General features: G+C 55.6%; 6 protein-coding genes across 6 annotated transcripts; 4 read left to right on the forward strand and 2 right to left on the reverse strand.

The window, feature by feature from the left end:
* Positions 1-6: 6 nt before the first annotated feature.
* GCG54_00001492 (uncharacterized protein) lies at positions 7-4,146 on the forward strand (the record flags this gene model as incomplete). The annotated part of the gene is made up of 1 exon (XM_045401608.1): positions 7-4,146. One exon carries the CDS (start codon positions 7-9, stop codon positions 4,144-4,146), a length of 4,140 nt encoding a protein of 1,379 aa, XP_045270337.1.
* Positions 4,147-4,592: 446 nt separating this feature from the next.
* On the forward strand, positions 4,593-7,115 carry GCG54_00001493 (Aminodeoxychorismate synthase; the record flags this gene model as incomplete). Its single annotated transcript, XM_045401609.1, has 1 exon — positions 4,593-7,115. One exon carries the CDS (start codon positions 4,593-4,595, stop codon positions 7,113-7,115), a length of 2,523 nt encoding a protein of 840 aa, XP_045270338.1.
* A 525-nt stretch (positions 7,116-7,640) lies between these two features.
* On the reverse strand, positions 7,641-8,095 carry GCG54_00001494 (Vacuolar protein sorting-associated protein 55; the record flags this gene model as incomplete). The annotated part of the gene is made up of 2 exons (XM_045401610.1): positions 7,641-7,789; positions 7,840-8,095. 2 exons carry the CDS (start codon positions 8,093-8,095, stop codon positions 7,641-7,643), a joined length of 405 nt encoding a protein of 134 aa, XP_045270339.1.
* A 737-nt stretch (positions 8,096-8,832) lies between these two features.
* Positions 8,833-9,849, forward strand: GCG54_00001495 (putative proteasome subunit alpha type-6; the record flags this gene model as incomplete). The annotated part of the gene is made up of 3 exons (XM_045401611.1): positions 8,833-8,870; positions 8,979-9,090; positions 9,205-9,849. The coding sequence occupies 3 exons, from the start codon at positions 8,833-8,835 to the stop codon at positions 9,847-9,849; spliced, it is 795 nt and encodes a 264-aa protein (XP_045270340.1).
* Positions 9,850-10,524: 675 nt separating this feature from the next.
* GCG54_00001496 (Bifunctional cytokinin biosynthesis protein) lies at positions 10,525-11,462 on the reverse strand (the record flags this gene model as incomplete). The annotated part of the gene is made up of 2 exons (XM_045401612.1): positions 10,525-11,066; positions 11,228-11,462. The coding sequence occupies 2 exons, from the start codon at positions 11,460-11,462 to the stop codon at positions 10,525-10,527; spliced, it is 777 nt and encodes a 258-aa protein (XP_045270341.1).
* Positions 11,463-13,986: 2,524 nt separating this feature from the next.
* On the forward strand, positions 13,987-16,081 carry GCG54_00001497 (Cleft lip and palate transmembrane protein 1-like; the record flags this gene model as incomplete). Its single annotated transcript, XM_045401613.1, has 3 exons — positions 13,987-14,037; positions 14,106-14,883; positions 14,937-16,081. 3 exons carry the CDS (start codon positions 13,987-13,989, stop codon positions 16,079-16,081), a joined length of 1,974 nt encoding a protein of 657 aa, XP_045270342.1.
* Positions 16,082-17,484: the final 1,403 nt, after the last annotated feature.

Below are 17,484 nucleotides of genomic sequence, written 5' to 3' on the forward strand. Positions count from 1 at the left end.
CCAGACATGTTCTCGCCATTGGCTTTCCCCCCTGGTGCCGTATTCTACGAATTCGTAACCCACACTCCTCCACCCTCCCACCTCGCCCTTTTGCCTTTCGACCACTACCGCGAACCTCTGGCCGTCATTGCGATCGCAGACGGGTCCGAAGTTGATCGAGTCGCCTTCAACAAGCGCTCGTCCAACACTGCGCCAACCATCGCCGAGCAGAACATCCGAACGCTGTACCAAGAGCTGGAGGACCTGCGTGACCGCTTTGGCAAGGCCTTGGTCCACCAAGTCTTGATCTTCGACCATGTGCCGTCTCAAGAGAACCCGATTTCCATGCCTGAGGGCCTTGTCGCCATTCCACCGCCGGACGAGTGCAAGCGGACGACGATGAAGACCATAATGTGCGACATCACGTCGCAATTCCTTGCCGAATTAACCACCGTGGCCAAGATGTATGAGGCATACTCGACCATCGAATCGCCTGGGCAGTCACATGCCATGAAGCACGTCAACGGCGCATCCTGGGACCTGAGTGGTTCTCCGCCATTGAATAAAAGGAATTCGCAGTTTGCGCCAACGCCTCAGAGGTCAAGCTCCACTAGCGGGCTACCAGATCGCCATCTGCACCGCATGTCGATGCCTGTCGCGCCTTCGAAATCAAACTCTGCAATACCATCCAGCAACTCAACACCGGCTCGTTCTTCGACGCCTGTAAGGAGTGGCTTGTCTAATCCACCCACCACCTTTGACGACCTCGCTGCAAGCATGAGCAGCGGCTCGTCGACACCTGACCCTGTTGGCGATCACTTCAAGTCCGATAGCTCAGATCGAGTGTCTGTACAAGGCTTCGGTCCTGGCGGGTTAAATGAGCGTTCCAGAGCCAAGGGAAAGGGCAGAGTGACCATCGTTCTTGCTTCGCTTTACCTTCAAGCCGGACGCTGGACTGATTCCCTGAAGGAAGCCATAGACGGCGCAACCGTTGCGAGGTCAATCAATGACCACATTTGGCATGGCAAAGCTTTAGAGTTGATTACTATTAGTCTTTTGCTCCTCGGGTGGGCAAAGATTGAATTCGTAATTCCCACTGTGTGTCTGCCACCTCAAGACAAGTCCACGGCCGCAACTCTGGCTGCGCTAGAGGCAGCTTCTACGGATCTCAGCCAGCCGAAGCACATGCGCAACCTCCAGCTGATAATGCCGGACCTCTTGGAGCGCATCGTGGGACTATACTCTAGGATATCCTCGGAGCACTTACCTCCATTACCTCTAGCCGAAACCACAATCCGTTTTTGCAAGATTCTTTCCGCTCTGCATCTTGCTGATGGAAAGCTCGGGGACAAGTCAATGGATATGATCATATTTGGCAAGCTTCCTGACAAGCAGCTGACAACTTCACCACGCTTGGTCATTACGCCAAGCCGGCAGCAGATCACCACACTGCTGTTTCGCGCTTTCCCTTCTTCCGCGTCGGAGCTTCTCACGATTGCGGATAGGGCATCAATTCTGGCTGGAATTGCGTCAGTACTGGGTCCCCTTGGACATCATCGCAAGAAGGCCATGGTTACACGAGAGCTTGTTTCGGTTTTAATCAGCGGCCTCGTCGAAGCCCGAACACGAGGTGCTGCAGAAATGGGTATTCATCCTGCAGCAGGCTTGGTTGCTCTTAACGCTGCCAATGGGCATAGCAATAGTGCTGTCGCCCTTGAGCTGGGCGAGGGAGATGTTGAACAAGGCATCGAGGCCTTTCTGGCTCTTCTGTGCAAGTCCTACGGTATTGTAGGTTTTGATTTGAAGAAGCAGCCTTCTAACGACGCCGTTGCTGTGGAAGACTCAGACGTTGCTATCATCGATAGAATTCGAGGACAGTCGGCTGCGAGATTCTTCGGGTTCACGAGTGTCAAGTTGAACATCTTGAGGGCTTGTATTAATTTCTCAGAGGCGTTGCCCGACTTCAATGGTGTTTTGAAGTTTTCGAGCGATCTGCTACGAACAGCCGGATCTGGCGTCGCTCCTGGGCCTCGCAAAGAAGACGCGTCGCCTGTCATTTCCCGCGATGAGCAGATACGGCTGGTGACAAATATTGCCAAGACGTCCAACTTGGCTAAAAGACTGGGGTTGAACCACCTTTCCGCTGAGTATTGGGATGAGTTTTTCGTCCGCGGCGTGACACTGGAGCCGTTGCCTAACAGCAGGATACCAGTTCCCCATGCAAAAAGTACTCTCCCGGGGGCCGTGACGGCGAGAACGTCGCAGGATGTCAACCCTTTTATTTACAATCCCTTTTTGAAGCAACCCGACAAAGCTTCTATCCACACTCTGGTAGCGAACGAGCCAGCAACCTTCAAGATCACCCTTCAGAACCCCTTCGACATTGAGGTCGACATTGAGAGCATTCGCCTAGACACCAGTGGAGCGGAATTCGAGTCCAATGCCGAAAGTACCGTCATTGGCCCCTACCGGACACAAATACTGAAGGTTTCTGGAACTCCCAGAGGCGCAGGCGCATTGAAAGTGACCGGCGCCATCATACGCGTTCGTGGATGTCGGGAGAGGAGATTCCCAATTTTCAAGCAGCCTTGGACTCCAGAGACAGAGTTAAAGGTTAAGTCCACCGGAATGCCTGCTCTCGAAAACAGCATTTCTTCTACAACTCCTGGGCGGCCGCTTAAGGCTGAGAACATTGGCTTAAATGTCATTCCCCAACAGCCTGTTATTGTAGTCAAGTCGACAACGTTGCCGCAGTCATCGATCATGGTCCTCGAGGGAGAGAGACAGGTCTTCTCCGTCACCCTCCAAAACCTGTCTTCAACAACACCAGCCGACTTCATGCTGTTCTCTTTCCAGGACTCTACCCAGGCGCCGTTGCAGGCGGGGCTTAGCAACAGAGACGCCACTCCGGCTGAGCTATATGAGTATGAGTTCATTCTCATGAAGCGCCAAGCGCTTAGACGGTTGAATAAGAAGGAACCCGAGAAGCGCTTCATCGCTCCAGGTGGCACCGCGACTTTTGACTTTGAAATCCTAGGCAAGCCAGGGCTGACGAATGCTGCCATTCAAATCGACTATGCACATCTCGGAGTGCCACCAGAGGAAGTAACAGAGCAATATCACACTCGTCAAGTCGCGTTGCAATTGACGGTCACTGTAAACGCCAGTGTCGAGCTCTCTAGGCTGGACGTGCTTCCTCTCAGTGGACCTGTCCCTCAGCCACTACTCAGTCTTACTCACCTTGATTCGACGTCCGACCCGTCCACTCTGGCAGACGAATTCTGCCTGCTGTCCATGGATCTGCGCAACGCTTGGCCCAACAATATGGAGGTACAAATCGATGGCGAGGGCGGCATCCTGATTGACGAACACATACTTCCTGGTAATACCAGCCGAGTCATCGTCCCTATCAGACGGATATACCTTGATGACCCACATGCCTCGATCCCGGCACTGAACCCCTCGAGACAGCGGCAATTCGTCGTCAGCACTAGCAAGATTACACCGGACATGGAACGCTCCAATCGCGAGGCGTTCTGGTTTCGCGAGAAGATTCTCAACACGCTTACAGCTCGTTGGAAGGCGGTGTCCGGTCCCAAGCGAGGTGGCTATATCGATCTGCGGAGCATTAGGCTTTCTCCACGGATGATGGATGCTCTGAGAATCGACGACATTGGTATCGATATTTCCATCAAGGACCACAGTACCGATACTGGAATCGCAGCGGATCACTCTATTCTGGTCGATAACTTTGTACAGATTAAGGTTGGCATCACGAACCGCTCAGCTCAACCAGTCTATCCGATGCTGCGGTTGATGCCAGCTTTGTGTCACAGACCTCTCAACGTCGCGTTAGACTTTACACGGAAGTTTGCTTGGAATGGCACTCTGCAGCAAGCCCTTCCACCCCTTGCTGCCAAGTCGAGTACCGAAGTGGAAGTCGAAGCTATGGCCCTTTGCCGAGGAGAATTCGAGATCGCAGCATCGGTCGAGGAATACCAGATCTGGGAAGAGCCCAAGGACGAAAAGGAAAAGGAAGAGACGAAGGAAGGGGCGCGACAACGATCGGATACGCAGACGATGATGAACGCCCTCCTCGGCGCAAAGGAGCGGCGCATCTGGCATTCGAGGCAACCTTGCGTCGTCAAAGTGATAGACCACGACTAGCAGCGTAAGCTACATCGTGTATGACGAACTGTACGATGGACGTAGGCGCTAGACTCATATCAGATTTGGAATTGGCAATCGTAGCGGCCTCTTTACGTAGCTAATAAAGTGCCCTTGAGCACGACTGTGGTCGTAAGGGTTGAGCCTCCAGGGATGACTGATCGACCCGGCGATCGAATTAAGCTTATCCCTGGCAAACGGCCCTGCGACGTTGAATCATGCGCCGGGCCCTGACCGCCTTCTCATTTCTGCCTTCGTTGCCACCAAAATTTCTTTGTAAAGGTCCAAGTTCCGGCGCTAGCCGACGGCGGGTCTTTTCTCTCTAACCCCTCCAAGGACTCATCTCATTTACACGGGTGCCAAAAGTCGTTCGCTTCGAGAGACGGCGAGCGTTGCATCGAGACCTTGTCATTCGGTCCGGGAATCGGAGATTTTTATCCCCCAGGATGACGCGACCTCAGATCCTGTTTCTCGATGCCTACGACTCTTTTACGAACAACATCGTCTCCCTCTTGACGGATTTGTTGGAGGCGGATGTGCACGTTTTGCCAATTGACACCCCGCTATTGAACCACGACTCGCCAGCGTTTGAGGGCGAGTTCCACCGGGAACTTTCACGCTATCATGCGGTAGTCTGCGGGCCTGGGCCGGGCTCTCCGGAAAATGAGAAGGACGTCGGGCTCATGAGATGCGTTTGGAGGCTGCGAGAGGAGCACCTCTTGCCAGTGTTGGGAATCTGTCTTGGGTTTCAGAGCTTGGTCCTGAGCGCTGGAGGGAGGGTGAGGAGGCTGCGCCGGGGGTTGCATGGCATGGTTCGCGCCATTGAGCGTGAGATGCCTCACTCGCCAAGCTGGGAGGATATTTTCAAGGGCGTGCCCGAGTTCAAGGCGACGCTTTATCACAGCCTTTGCGCCGACATCGGACAGGACTCGGTTCCCGACGTGGAATGGAAGCACAAGCGATGGGAGTCTCGTGATGTACCTGATCTGATGCCCTTGGCTTGGGCTGTTGAGGAGCGAGAGGACGGGAGCGAGAGAATCCTCATGGGAGTCAAGCATCGGACTAAGCCTTTCTGGGGTCTGCAGTACCACCCGGAATCCGTCTGCACCCAGCAAACAGGCCATGCTATCCTTCAGAACTGGTTTGTGCATGCTATGCAATGGAACAAGAAGACGGGAAGAAGGATCGAGACTGACGGGAAGTTTCTGGCGAGGAACTCTCTGAAGCCAAGTCTGCTTTCAGAGGTTCGGTCTGCAGCTCGGGGAGGACATGCGCCCGTTCTGGCGTGGACGGAGATGCCCACGTCTCTGGCGACTGTTGGACTCGACTGCGAGTACGTCTTCAAGACGATGAACCTTCCAGCGGGTATCAAGGTGCCGGACATTGTGGAGATACTCAAAAGTGGCAGGGCGGAGCATATCATCCTGGATTCAGCCAACTCGAGTACGACGGCAACGGGGGCTAAGGACGTACGGGGCAGATACAGCATCATTGCTCTGGACGTAGAGGAGGCGCTGCGGATTGAATACCATGTCGGGGACGACTTTGCCACAGCTCGCGTGCCTTCGAGCCAGGGGCTCCCCATCGACCTGATGGAGACAATTCCGTTTGGCCCCCAGGAGAACATCTGGCACTTGTTGTCCAGTTTCTTTGAGAAGAGACGTATTCCTGCACCCCGCGTACCTCAGAGGCCTTCCGACCCCCCACTGGATGTCGAGACTCCTTTCAGGGGTGGATTCATGGGTTATCTCACGTACGAAATGGGGCTGAAGGGCATCGACGTACCCGTGGCCGCTGACCGAGGGCACCAGAGACCTGACCTCTGCTGGGCTTGGGTGACGAAGAGCATCGTTGTGGATCACGTCAAGGGGCTTCTTCACGTCCAGCACCTACAGAAACGCAAACTCAACGCCGACTTCTGGATCGACTCGGTGGTGGCGTCGCTGCAGACTTCGCACTTCTGGCAGCCTGGGAAATCCGCCGTCAACGGCCACCACCTCGATCCCATGACCGTCGCGACACGGCCTGTTGTCCGCGTTCCTCACGCCAGCGAGTATGAGGCCAAAGTGCTGCGTTGCCAGGAGTACATCGCGGCCGGCGAGTCATACGAGCTGTGCCTTACGGACCAGACCACGATCACGCTCCCGGGTCGTCCCTCAGCCGAGCCCTACACGAACCGCGTCAACGGCAACCACCATCCCAAGTCGGCGCACGTCACGCCGTGGAAGCTGTACAAGACCCTGCGCACCCGGCAGCCCGCCCCGTTCGGGTCGTTCATCCGCCTCGGCGGCGCCACTCTCATCAGCAGCTCGCCGGAGCGGTTCCTCGAATACGGTAGCGACGGGTCCATCTCCATGAGGCCGATGAAGGGCACCGTCCGCAAGTCGAACGAGGTCGCGACGCTCTCTCAGGCAGAGGAGATCTTGCACGTCCCAAAGGAGGAGGCTGAGAACCTCATGATTGTGGACCTCGTCTGCCATGACCTCCACAGCATTTGCGGATCGAACGTAGCCGTGCCGGATCTGATGAAGGTTGAGGAATACGCCACCGTCTTCCAGATGGTTACCGTCGTCTGTGGGCAGCTGCAGCGCCTGGGTGCGGTTGAGGAGCAGCATACCGGGCTTGATGTTCTTGCTGCCAGTCTGCCCCCGGGCAGCATGACTGGCGCGCCCAAGAAGCGAAGCTGCGAGCTGTTGCAGGAGATCGAGGAGCACCGGGAGAGGAGCTTGTACTCGGGCGTGGTGGGGTACATGGACGTCACTGGCAAGGGCGACTGGAGCGTGACGATCCGGACCATGTTCAAGTGGGACGACGAGGCTGCGGCGCCCGAGGAAGGCGAGACGGAGCCCAGAGAAGTGTGGCATATTGGTGCCGGTGGTGCCGTTACGATTCTGAGCACGGCGGAGGGTGAGAGGGAGGAGATGTTCACCAAGTTGGCGGGGCCCCTTGGGGTGTTTGCCGAAGCCTGAACAGATCAGGCGAGTGTTTCCAAGGGCATTGGTTTTCTGGCGTTGTGACTTTTGGGCGGGGGATAAAGGCATGGTGTTTGGTTGATACCTCAACGTATCTGGGATATTAGACTCCTGTGACCTTCACGGGTATTAGACTCAACTTAGACAACCCGGATGATCCATTCTAGAAAATGGAAAAAAGACAACTTCAGACTTATCAGCATGATCAATCTCGACCCTCGGTGCACTTTCCGTCTAATGAATACCATGCCCTCGAATTAGATGGTCGCATAACAAAACAGCGAATTAGGGAACGCCCGCCTGACGGAATGATGCTGGATATACATGTGAGAAGCTCCTCCTCCGTATCAAACACAGTGATCCAATTCCTCCCTGCCGAATGCCCTGAGCGCCTTCGTGATCCCGAACGTGTCATACTGTACAGGCCTCGCTCGTCAACTGGCCAAAGATATGTGTCCCCTGCCACCGCATCTCCATGAAGACCGACTACCTCTCCGGGTTCGCTTCGTTCGGTCGGATGCTTTAGAACTCTTGCTCCTCCTGGAAGAACATGCCGAAGCTGATGATTGTGCCATAGATAAGAAGACCGCCGATAATGGACATGAACATGGCTTCGATCTGGATGAGGTCGGAGTGGGCCAGCACGATTGGCAGGGCTGCATAGACGGTCGCTGGTCAGCTTTTGATCTAGAAAAGGGACCTCACGAGTGGGACGACTAACCAATTCCCATTACAACGAGGAAACCAGTGCAGAAGCGGCCGAGGTCCAGCACGGCGGCGCCCGAGCTCTCGACAAAGTCATCAGGGTTGGCGCATCGCGAGCAGATCCAGTTGGGGATCGGGGCCAGCACGTAAGTGGCGACGACGAGGAGCGGGTAGTAGACCTTCCAGAGGGCACAGGAGAGGATGACCAGGAGGAAACCGACGGCGAGGACGAAGGAGAGGGCGATGATGGTCTTGAGCCCTGCGGTAGGCATCTTGAATGTCGTAGCGTCGAGGAGTGTCAAAGTGGGTTGCACTTCTTGTTTCGGAGAGGTATCGGGTTGGAATTAGGGCCCCGTCGGGGCTTCGAATCAAATTCGTGAAAAGATTCGCAAGTCGTCGATAAAAGAAGTCGCCGGTGTGTTGATCAAGTCGGGGAGTCGTGTCGATTGCTTTCGTGCAGGTGGGAAAGTTCGGTTGTCGTTGTCGCGGCTCGGCTGGGAGTAAGGTAGCAGGCTGAAGCTGGGATGCGATGGCGGGTCCTCTGGTGGCCCTGACGCACCTCAGCGTCGTGTGCTGCTGCTGCGGCCGTCGTCAGCGCAGCACGGCGCAACCTTGTTCCAGCCGGTCGCTCAGGTCTGGTCCCGTCCTAGGTCCAGTTGGAGCTGCCACAATCAGTTCCTGCTGAGCTAATCCCCACCCGGCAAGACCCCGGCATGGAGGTACGTAGCTCAAATGCACGGAGCACACACCACACGCCTCCACACCCTTGCTCCAGGCTGAGAGAGTGCTACGAAAGCTCGACCTGCCTTGAGCTGGCCTGGGGGGTTGATTATCCACAAGCTCTACTCTCCGCCGCAACTGCTCCCGCTGCTGCTCTTCTTGCCCAACAACCACGAAAACCACCCCGCGATTCCCTCTCCCTCTCCCTCCCATTCAACCCACGACACGATATCGACGGCAGCTTAATTGAACTGCTTGACGAAGCTACGATCACTCCCTTACGCCCGCCATGTTCAGAAACAATTACGACAACGACTCGGTGACATTGTAGGTTTCCCGTTTGGCTGCCCTTCAGCCTTCCCTGCCGCCCCCGGCTGGCGGTGGAGGCGAGCACCATCACGACGAACAGCTTCGCTGACGCAACACGACACACAGCTCGCCGCAAGGCCGTATATTCCAGATCGAGTATGCAGCTGAAGCAGTGAAGCAGGGTTCTGTGGTAGTAGGCATTGCCAGCAAAACACATGCCGTCCTGGTAGCAATCAAGGTACGAACGATGTCACCAGCACGCAGTCATTCACATTATCACGACTCTACCCCTTCCCTCTCACGCCCGACCCAGTCTCCCGAGACCGAAGGCTAACCAGTCACACCCGCACAGCGCAACGCCGAGGAGCTTTCATCCTACCAAAAGAAGATCTTCCCTGTCGACGAGCACGCCGGCATTGCCATCGCAGGCCTGACCTCAGACGCCCGCGTCCTTTCCAACTTCATGAAGCAGCAATGCCTCGGTCACCGCATGACGTACGGCCGTTCGATGCCTCTGCGCACCCTCGTCGATATGATTGGTGAGAAGGCCCAGATCAACACGCAGGTCTACGGCAAGCGCCCCTACGGTGTCGGTCTCCTCGTCGCCGGTGTTGACGAGCGTGGGCCTCACCTCTTCGAATTCCAGCCCTCCGGCATGACGGAGGAGATGCTGGCCTTCGCCATCGGCGCCCGCTCCCAGATGGCCCGTACCTACCTCGAGCGCAACATTGACCAGTTCGAGAACTGCTCCCGCGAAGAGCTTGTGCGCCACGGCCTCAAGGCTCTGAAGGAGTCCCTCGTTCAGGACCGCGAGCTGACGGTCGAGAACACGAGCGTTGGCGTTATCGGTTTCACGGAGAAGGACGGCCTGAAGGTCATCGAGCCGTTCAAGATGTTTGACGGCCAGGACGTCAAGGAGTGGATCGACAGCGTCGCGGCGAGCGAGGGCCAGGGCGGCGGCGAGGAGGGTGCTGAGGGCATGGAGGTTGACGAATAGACGGAGGTGAGACACGGAAGGGAAGGCGGTTCTTTGGGATGGTAAAACCCTCGCGTTGCCACGGACTACATCACGCAGGACCGTTGCGTTTTCTCTGCGGAAACGGATTGGACTTGCTGAGATTGGCAGGAGCAAGACGCGAGCCGGCCCATTTAGACTTGTACCAATACACCACGGAAAAGGAGATTTGACAGCCGATGAAGGAGCTGCATCCGATGATTCAATGAGATGAAGCCCCCGCGCACTCGACACTTGCACTGTTTGTGACCGAGACAGTCTGTATGGTTTTGTTTTTTCAGTTTGTTATCTCGGTTGTGTAACTCTTTATGGTGATCTATCAACAAAAACTACAGCCAACAATGCACAAACACCATCCAATGTCTTGGTTCGTGTGTAACCAGGGCCGACCCGTAGAGGCAACCCCCTTTTTCGAATGACCCAACCCAGCCGAAGCGCGATGCAGAAGGGGGGAAACACGAAGGGCGCCAGACTCCGGTACGCATCCGTTTTCGCATAGCACATACACACACACACATTTGCCCTCCACCTCCTTTTTAGTTCCTCAGTTCTTCGGTATGCCCACAGTGATTCTTGATTACACCCCCGCCGCTTTAGAGAGAAACATGAGTTTTACCGGTGTGAAGCGGGTGAAGCGGGTGAAGCGGGTGAAGTGATTCAAGAGTTGGACCAGTCGAGCTTGAAGGTGGCCTCCGACACCTTGTAATCCCTTAGGGCCTTGATGGCGCCCTCGGGGGTGGTGGAGGTGACGAGGATGTCTGCGTTGGCGGGCTTGATGAAGCCCTCGTCGACGCTCTTGTGGACCCACTCGAGGATGCCGTCGTAGAAGCCGTTGATGTTGAGCAGGCAGATGCCCTTGTCGTGGATGCCGAGCTGGTTCCAGGTGGCGGTCTCGAGGACCTCCTCGATGGTGCCGTAGCCGCCGGGCAGGGCGATGAAGCCGGAGCCCGGGCCGCCGGCGAAGACCTCCTTGGCCATCATCTGCTTGCGGGTGTGCATGTCCTTGACGACGGTGGTGCGGCCGTAGACGGTCTCGTCGGGGACATACATGTTGTCCTTGTTAAGGGTGCCGTAGGTCCCGTCGCGCTCGTACTTGACGAGGGCCTCGGGGATGATGCCGTGGACTGCGTCCGGGCCGGCGAGGGCGACGAGGGACTTTGCCACCTCGCCCATCAGGCCGACGGTGCCACCGCCGTAGACTGGGAGTTTTGTTAGTTTATTGAAGGATGGTTGAGAGCTGGGCGTTTCATGTTGTCTTGGGGTTGGTGCGCCACTTAGGTTGTCATCGTGTGTGTCATGACTGAGACCTGTGGCGGCTGAAGATGGCAGTGAGAGAGAGAAAGGATGAAAGGTGACTCACCGAGGTCGATGTTGTTCTCGGCCATGATTCTTGCCAACTCACGGGCAGCCTCCATGTGCTGGGGCTTGAAACCGGGAGAGGCGCCGCAGTAGACACAGATCTTTGCCCTGCGTTGCACGCCATTTGTGCCGTTGGTGGTTGTGCCATTGGTGTTGCCGTTGGTTGTGCCGTTGCCGTTGCCACTGGGAGTTCCGTCCCGGGACACCGGGAATGGGGAAGGGCCGCCGGACTGCATTGTTGCGGCTTGTTCTTGATGTGTTGAGAGATGGGAATAGAAACAAAGTTCAAGACAGGTTGTTGTGATTGGATTTCTTTTTCCCGGAGTTAGTGGCTTTTGTTTCTGTTTGGTTGAAGAGAGAGACCAAAAGACTGAGTAGCTTACGATGAGATGATGCTGGGCGGTCTTAATACGTTGGGAGACAGACAGAGACACACCCGGGGGGTCAAGATGACGGTACTTTTGTGGGGACGTTACGGATTGGGAGTTGTAGAGATAGAGAGAGGGAGTCACGCCGGAAACAACTGTACGGTTCGCGGCGTCTTCCGAAATAGTTTCAAAGATTGAGTAACGGCAAGTCAGAGGAGGAAAAATCCAACAAAAAGTCAAAAGACAGAGAAGCCCACGAGAGAAGCTGAGCAAAGGGGAGAGAAGATGGCGGTGAAAGATAGGGCAGTTATATACGTTTCTCGGGATGGAGTCTCGGGCTCGAAAAGGGAGGCAAGTTTGTCTCGTTTGCAGCAGGTGTTGGTTGGGGTTCAGGAGGGCGATGGGGTTGGCGAGTTGGTGTATCAATATCCTGGCAATGACATGTAGGGGAATAAAGGTAGAAAAAAGAAAGGAAAGATTGGACGAGGCGAGAGCAAGCACTGATGGGAATGAGACAACGAGATGTCAGTTACCGCTGCGGCGCATGGGCGGCGGGCCGAAGGACTTGTTTGGTGGTTTAGCGCTGGTAGCTGGAACGACACCTGGACACGGCGCGAGATGATGTCGCCTTTTCTTTGGCTCATCTGCTCCTCTGGCTCCTTGTGGTTGCTTCTGGCTTCAGAAGGTTCGCTCGGGGATCCGTGGCCCCTCTTGCCGGTACAGTAGTGGACGATTTAGGTCGATGCTCAGGCCCAGCTGGGAATGGGAAAAGCAAAGCAGAGGGCACTGTGTCTCGTAGCCCGTAGCCGGGAACGAGGACAGGAGACGGGTGCGGTGTGACGGTGAAGCTACGTCTGCCGGTGTTGGGCTTGTTGACATGGACGTGGATCTGGGACGGGGCGAGACAGGGCACACGACTGACTCCTGGTTTTGCTTGTTGAACTCGACCTTTCTCCAGCTTCCCTCAGAAGGACTCGGTTTCTTTCCTTCTCGCCTCTCATCGCCTCGACACGAGACGGCTCTTGGGGGTTCCCATTTCTCCGTCTGCAACAGCCAAGCGTGTCTGGTTTGCCAACTTGTTACGCAGCGACTGGCCCGCACAAGTGTTCAGGTGACCAGCCGGCGAGGCCCGAGTGCCACGCGGTGCGCAGTTCTGGCATCCCGTTGATGACTCTACTGGGCCGTCCCGCTAGGATGACCGTAGTGGCGGGAATCAGAGGATGCCTAAAGTCGGGGAAGAGGGCAGTGGCGGCAGTGAGCCAAGGGATGCTCAAAGCAACCGTCTGAATCCTAGGTACGGTAGGGTAGATAGCAGCGGCACTCGCAAACGAGTCCATGTTGTCAGCGATGAAGGATACTTGATGCAACGTAGGCCAATTGGCAGATGCCACTTCTTGACAGGCATGTACACGTGTAACGACACCGTGCCTCACGTGTGCCCAGCGCCGTTGCCGAGTGGATGGCAGAGGCGTGAAGAGTGCCTCTTTGGGTCCTGATCTGAGTCGGTGTTAGACGTTGGCTAACGGGGCCCAGGATGTCAAGGATGTCATAGGTTGTGGCACGCTGGAAGAGACAGAATTGCGCCGTTCTTTGATGCAAGAGCAACATCAATTGAGTGCTGGCGACTGCTCCAGCTGGAGGTGCAATTTAGCATCTACTGGCCGGTGCTACGGGCTCTCCCCGCCCTTGGGGGAACTGCACTGCACTGCAACCTTAGAGGCCCCTGTTCTCCTGGTGCTCCGGGCGACCCTCGCTGTTTGCCGCGGAGATCTTAGGGCCCCCAATCTGCTATCAAGTGGTGGGCCATCAACTACCTATTGCAGAGTACCTAAGCCAAGGGTATGTATCTTGAATCAAGTACCAATTAAACAACAATCTTCCTGGAAAAGGAAGATTGAATGAAGAAAAAGATGCCCCTACAAACTGAGAAATGCCGGCTGTGTTATTAATCTTGGAAGAACATGTAATGCTAAGAGACGCTGCATCTTTGAGAACCCCGCCCAGCCCGGCTTTCTGGGTCGTGGCGGCGCCTCGGCCGTTGATTCGCCCGAACAGCACGCAATCTGTCAAACCCAGGGGTCCCCGTTAAGTTTGCCTTCCTTTTCGGACCCTTCCAGACTTCACCTCTCCAACCGACATCGCTCGCCAACTCCCACGGTTCCCGCGCCGGAGAAGACACGGTATCTTTCGCGACTCTGCTCGACAAAGTGCCAACTCGCGACAAGCTGTCTGTGCCCGAGCAAACAGCCAGCCTCTTCCGCCAGACGCACGCCGAGGCCATTGCGCAACCTGCCGCATCGTTGCCCGCATCGTCGTCTGCAAAGAGCACGCGATCTGTTATCCTTCGGCTTCGATTTGCTGCCCTTGCCAGCGCAGGTGTTTGACAAACACCATGTCTCAGCCCAACGCGCCGGCTCGGCCGGCTGCTCCGCAGGAGGAAGGCGTGAGTTTTCGGCCCCGAGCCTCGGTTCTAGATGTCGCGACAAAATACTGACCTAATTGTCTCGGCAGGGTATGAGCATGACGCAGAAGCTGCTGCTCGGCGCCAGTGTCTACTTCGGCATGAACATGCTCATGAACAACGTTTTCCAGAAGAATCAGTCGGGCACTCAGGTCAAGGACGCCGACGGTAACGTCGTCAGCGTTCCCGCCAACACCGAAGACATTCCCCCGTACCTCTTCCGCCCCAAGGAGTTGAATGAGGGTGCCACCTTCAGCCAGATCCCCCACAAGCTGGCCCCGATCTGGCCCATGGACAGCTACGTCGACATTATCGTCACTGTTTCCGACAACGTCGTTCCGACCCCGCTGTCGCAGACGCCTCAGGAGAAGCTGGTACTGAAGGAGGAGAAGTTCAAGCTTGGAAACTACAGCGAGAAGCGCTCCGTGGACACCACCATCAAGATCCCCCCTTCTGTTCAGAACAACGGTACTCTGTGGGGTCACTTCTACGTGTCGCTCCCCGGAGCACAGCCCGACCCTTACGTTGACACCTTCGACCCCGCTTCCGCCTACTACTTTGCCTTCCCTCTCACCCAGTACATCCCCAAGAAGAAGGAGTTCAAGACAAGATCGCTTTTGGACAAGGCCGAGGAGGAACCTGAGCCGGTTGTGGAGGAGCAAGACGCAGGCCCCATCATCGCCAGCTACTACCACCCCAATGCCAGTCTGTCCATGATTCCGAACACCGGGGTCCTGGAGTACCGTCAAACCCACCCCGCCATCCGCCAGTTCCTCCAACTAGAGCCGACGGGCGCGAGAGACGGTTCTGGCAAGCACTCCTGGTACTGTAAGTAGCAACTCCAGACATGTCTCTTGACGATCATGACTAATTCCTGCCAGACCCCATTCTGTTTGTCAACACTTTCTGGCAGCTCAAGAGCCAGATGATGCTGCTGAACGATACGGTCACCGAGGTTCCTCTTCATATTGACTTGAACAACCTGCGTTCATGGCAATTCAACACACTTGCTGCTATCGAGGCGAGTGCAAAGGAGTCTGCTCGTCAGGCTGCCTACGGCAACTCTCTGCCTGGCGGTGGTGACGGCTCTGAGATCGAGATGGTCAAGGAGATCTTCATTGACACCAATCCCATTCTCCTCGGCATTACAGTCGTTGTCAGCATTGCGCACATCATCTTGGAGACGCTCGCCTTCGGATCCGACATCGCTCACTACCGCAAGAAGAAGGACAACGTTGGTATCTCCGTCCGTTCCATTCTGGCCAACGTTTTTATGCAGGCCGTCATCTTGCTCTACCTCATCGACAACTCGACGAACACTAGCTGGATGATTCTTGGTTCTCAGGCAGTCGGAATCGTCATTGAGCTCTGGAAGATCACCACGGTCGTCAATGTGGCCATCAAACCCGCTCCGCCCGGGTCATGGCTGCCATTCTCCGTTGTCTTCGAGGACAAGCACAAGCTTAGCGAGACCGAGGAGAAGACCAAGGAATACGATGAGATCGCCTTCAAGTACATGTACATCGCAGGAGTTCCCATCCTTCTCGGATACGCCGGTTACTCTCTGGTGTATGAGACGCACAAGTCGTGGTACTCGTACGTCCTCGCGGTCCTCGTCTCGTCTGTCTACGGCGCTGGCTTCCTTATGATGGTTCCCTCTCTGTACATCAACTACAGACTCAAGAGCGTTGCACACATGCCGGCCAAGGCGATGATGTACAAGTTCCTCAACACCTTCATCGACGACCTGTTCGCGTTCACCATCAAGATGCCTTTCCTGCACCGTCTGTCAACTTTCCGTGACGACATCATCTTCTTTATTTACCTTTACCAGCGCTATGCGTACAAGACCGATTACACCCGTGTCAACGAGTTCGGCCAGGGCGGTGAGGACGAGCAGGAGACGGACAAGGAGAAGGCCAAGGCCAAGGAGCTGCTGGAGAGCGACCCCGCGGTGGAGAAGGTGAAGGAGATTGCCGGCAAGGCCACTGGTGCCGACACTGGCAAGGCGAAGAAGAGGAAGTAAAGGTGAGGTGGCGTGTCGCACAGCAGTGGATGCGTGCAGCAAACTTGGATGTAGATAAAGGTCATGCAAAACAGACAGATACCAAGTAGATACGGAACCAGGGGCTCACCTTGCTGCATGACTGGCCGAAGCGAATGTGTCTTCTGGTCGCATGTAATACCTAATCGAGGCTAATGCTGCTTCCCGTCAACGAAGCCATCGCTGTATCACTCATCAATGGCATCTTATGTGGCCAGCATCCCAACTCACAAGTACAATGTACAATGCACGCTTGGACGTGAGAAGTGAGGCTAAGAGAGATGGGTCGGAGGAAAAGCAACAAAAAGCTCGCTAGATGGAGTTCGTATTCGAGCGTAAAACCAGACGACGGAGCTATGGGCGTAAACACTAAGCATCTCTAAAAGTAAGGTAAGGTGAAGAGCGAGCTACAGCAGAACGGGACCAGGCCGGGCCACCCTTAGGCTGCTCAGCGATTGCAAAAGGGTAGCAGCTCGGTGGCGGCTGAAATTCGCAGCAGGGGCCCCCGTAAAAACCGCCAATGGCGGGGGCTCGCAGTCGTCAGAGCCCCCGTGCCTGGTAGGGCAGAGACAAGCATCCGAACACCCGTATGTCACCGCACCTATCAGAGGGTCTCATCCCTTCTAATGACGCCAGGTCCCCTCCAACGGTGTTTGGGAGCATGGATCCAGCTCCACGTTTTTGCTGTTTCTCTAGCTACCCGGCATGTTTGGGGGATTGGGGGGTCTTGGGCTTTTGGATAGTGGAGTGTTTACGGGAAGGACATACCGATTTAGAGCAGACAAGTTCTGGGCAAAGAGGTTTTGTTAGGCTTCGTTCGGTTGATCGGATCGGGTACACGCAATGCTGTGTTTGATTGGGATGGAGAAAGGGGAGAAAGCCTAGAACATTCGGCCCGTGATGCTGTAAATAGCACAAGGTACGGTGCTCCTTACTTAACAGGTTGGGTTGAGAGCAGGCAGTCAGAGGTTGGTGATGGTGATGACCCTGGACGGCAGGAAGGAAGCAGAGAGATTAAGACGAAGAATACGGAGGAATCATTCCAAGATGACCAGGAAGGGCCGCAAAGACGACGGAGCCCCTCCAATGGCATCAACACGGTAGTTGCCCAAAGCAATCATGGCTGGCCTGGTCCTCCACTAAAAACTAAAAAGCGACACCCCGAAAACCTAAAGTTCCCGTCGGCGTCGACTCGTTCGCCTTTATTTTGGATTGGATTTTGATTGCATCCTGTCCGTCCTAGCAAGGTCGCTGCGGCTCCTCTCTTGTCTTGTCTTGACCAAATACGCTCGCTGGATCGGACCCAAACAATTCGTCGCACTTGGCTTGCTGACAATTTTCCTCAAACTCCCTTGTCTCTGCGTCTGCTGTTTTCTTTCCTTTTC

The sequence above is a fragment of the Colletotrichum gloeosporioides genome (assembly GCF_011800055.1).
Source record: "Colletotrichum gloeosporioides strain Lc1 chromosome Unknown consensus_7, whole genome shotgun sequence".
In the NCBI taxonomy this organism is placed as follows: domain Eukaryota; kingdom Fungi; phylum Ascomycota; class Sordariomycetes; order Glomerellales; family Glomerellaceae; genus Colletotrichum; species Colletotrichum gloeosporioides.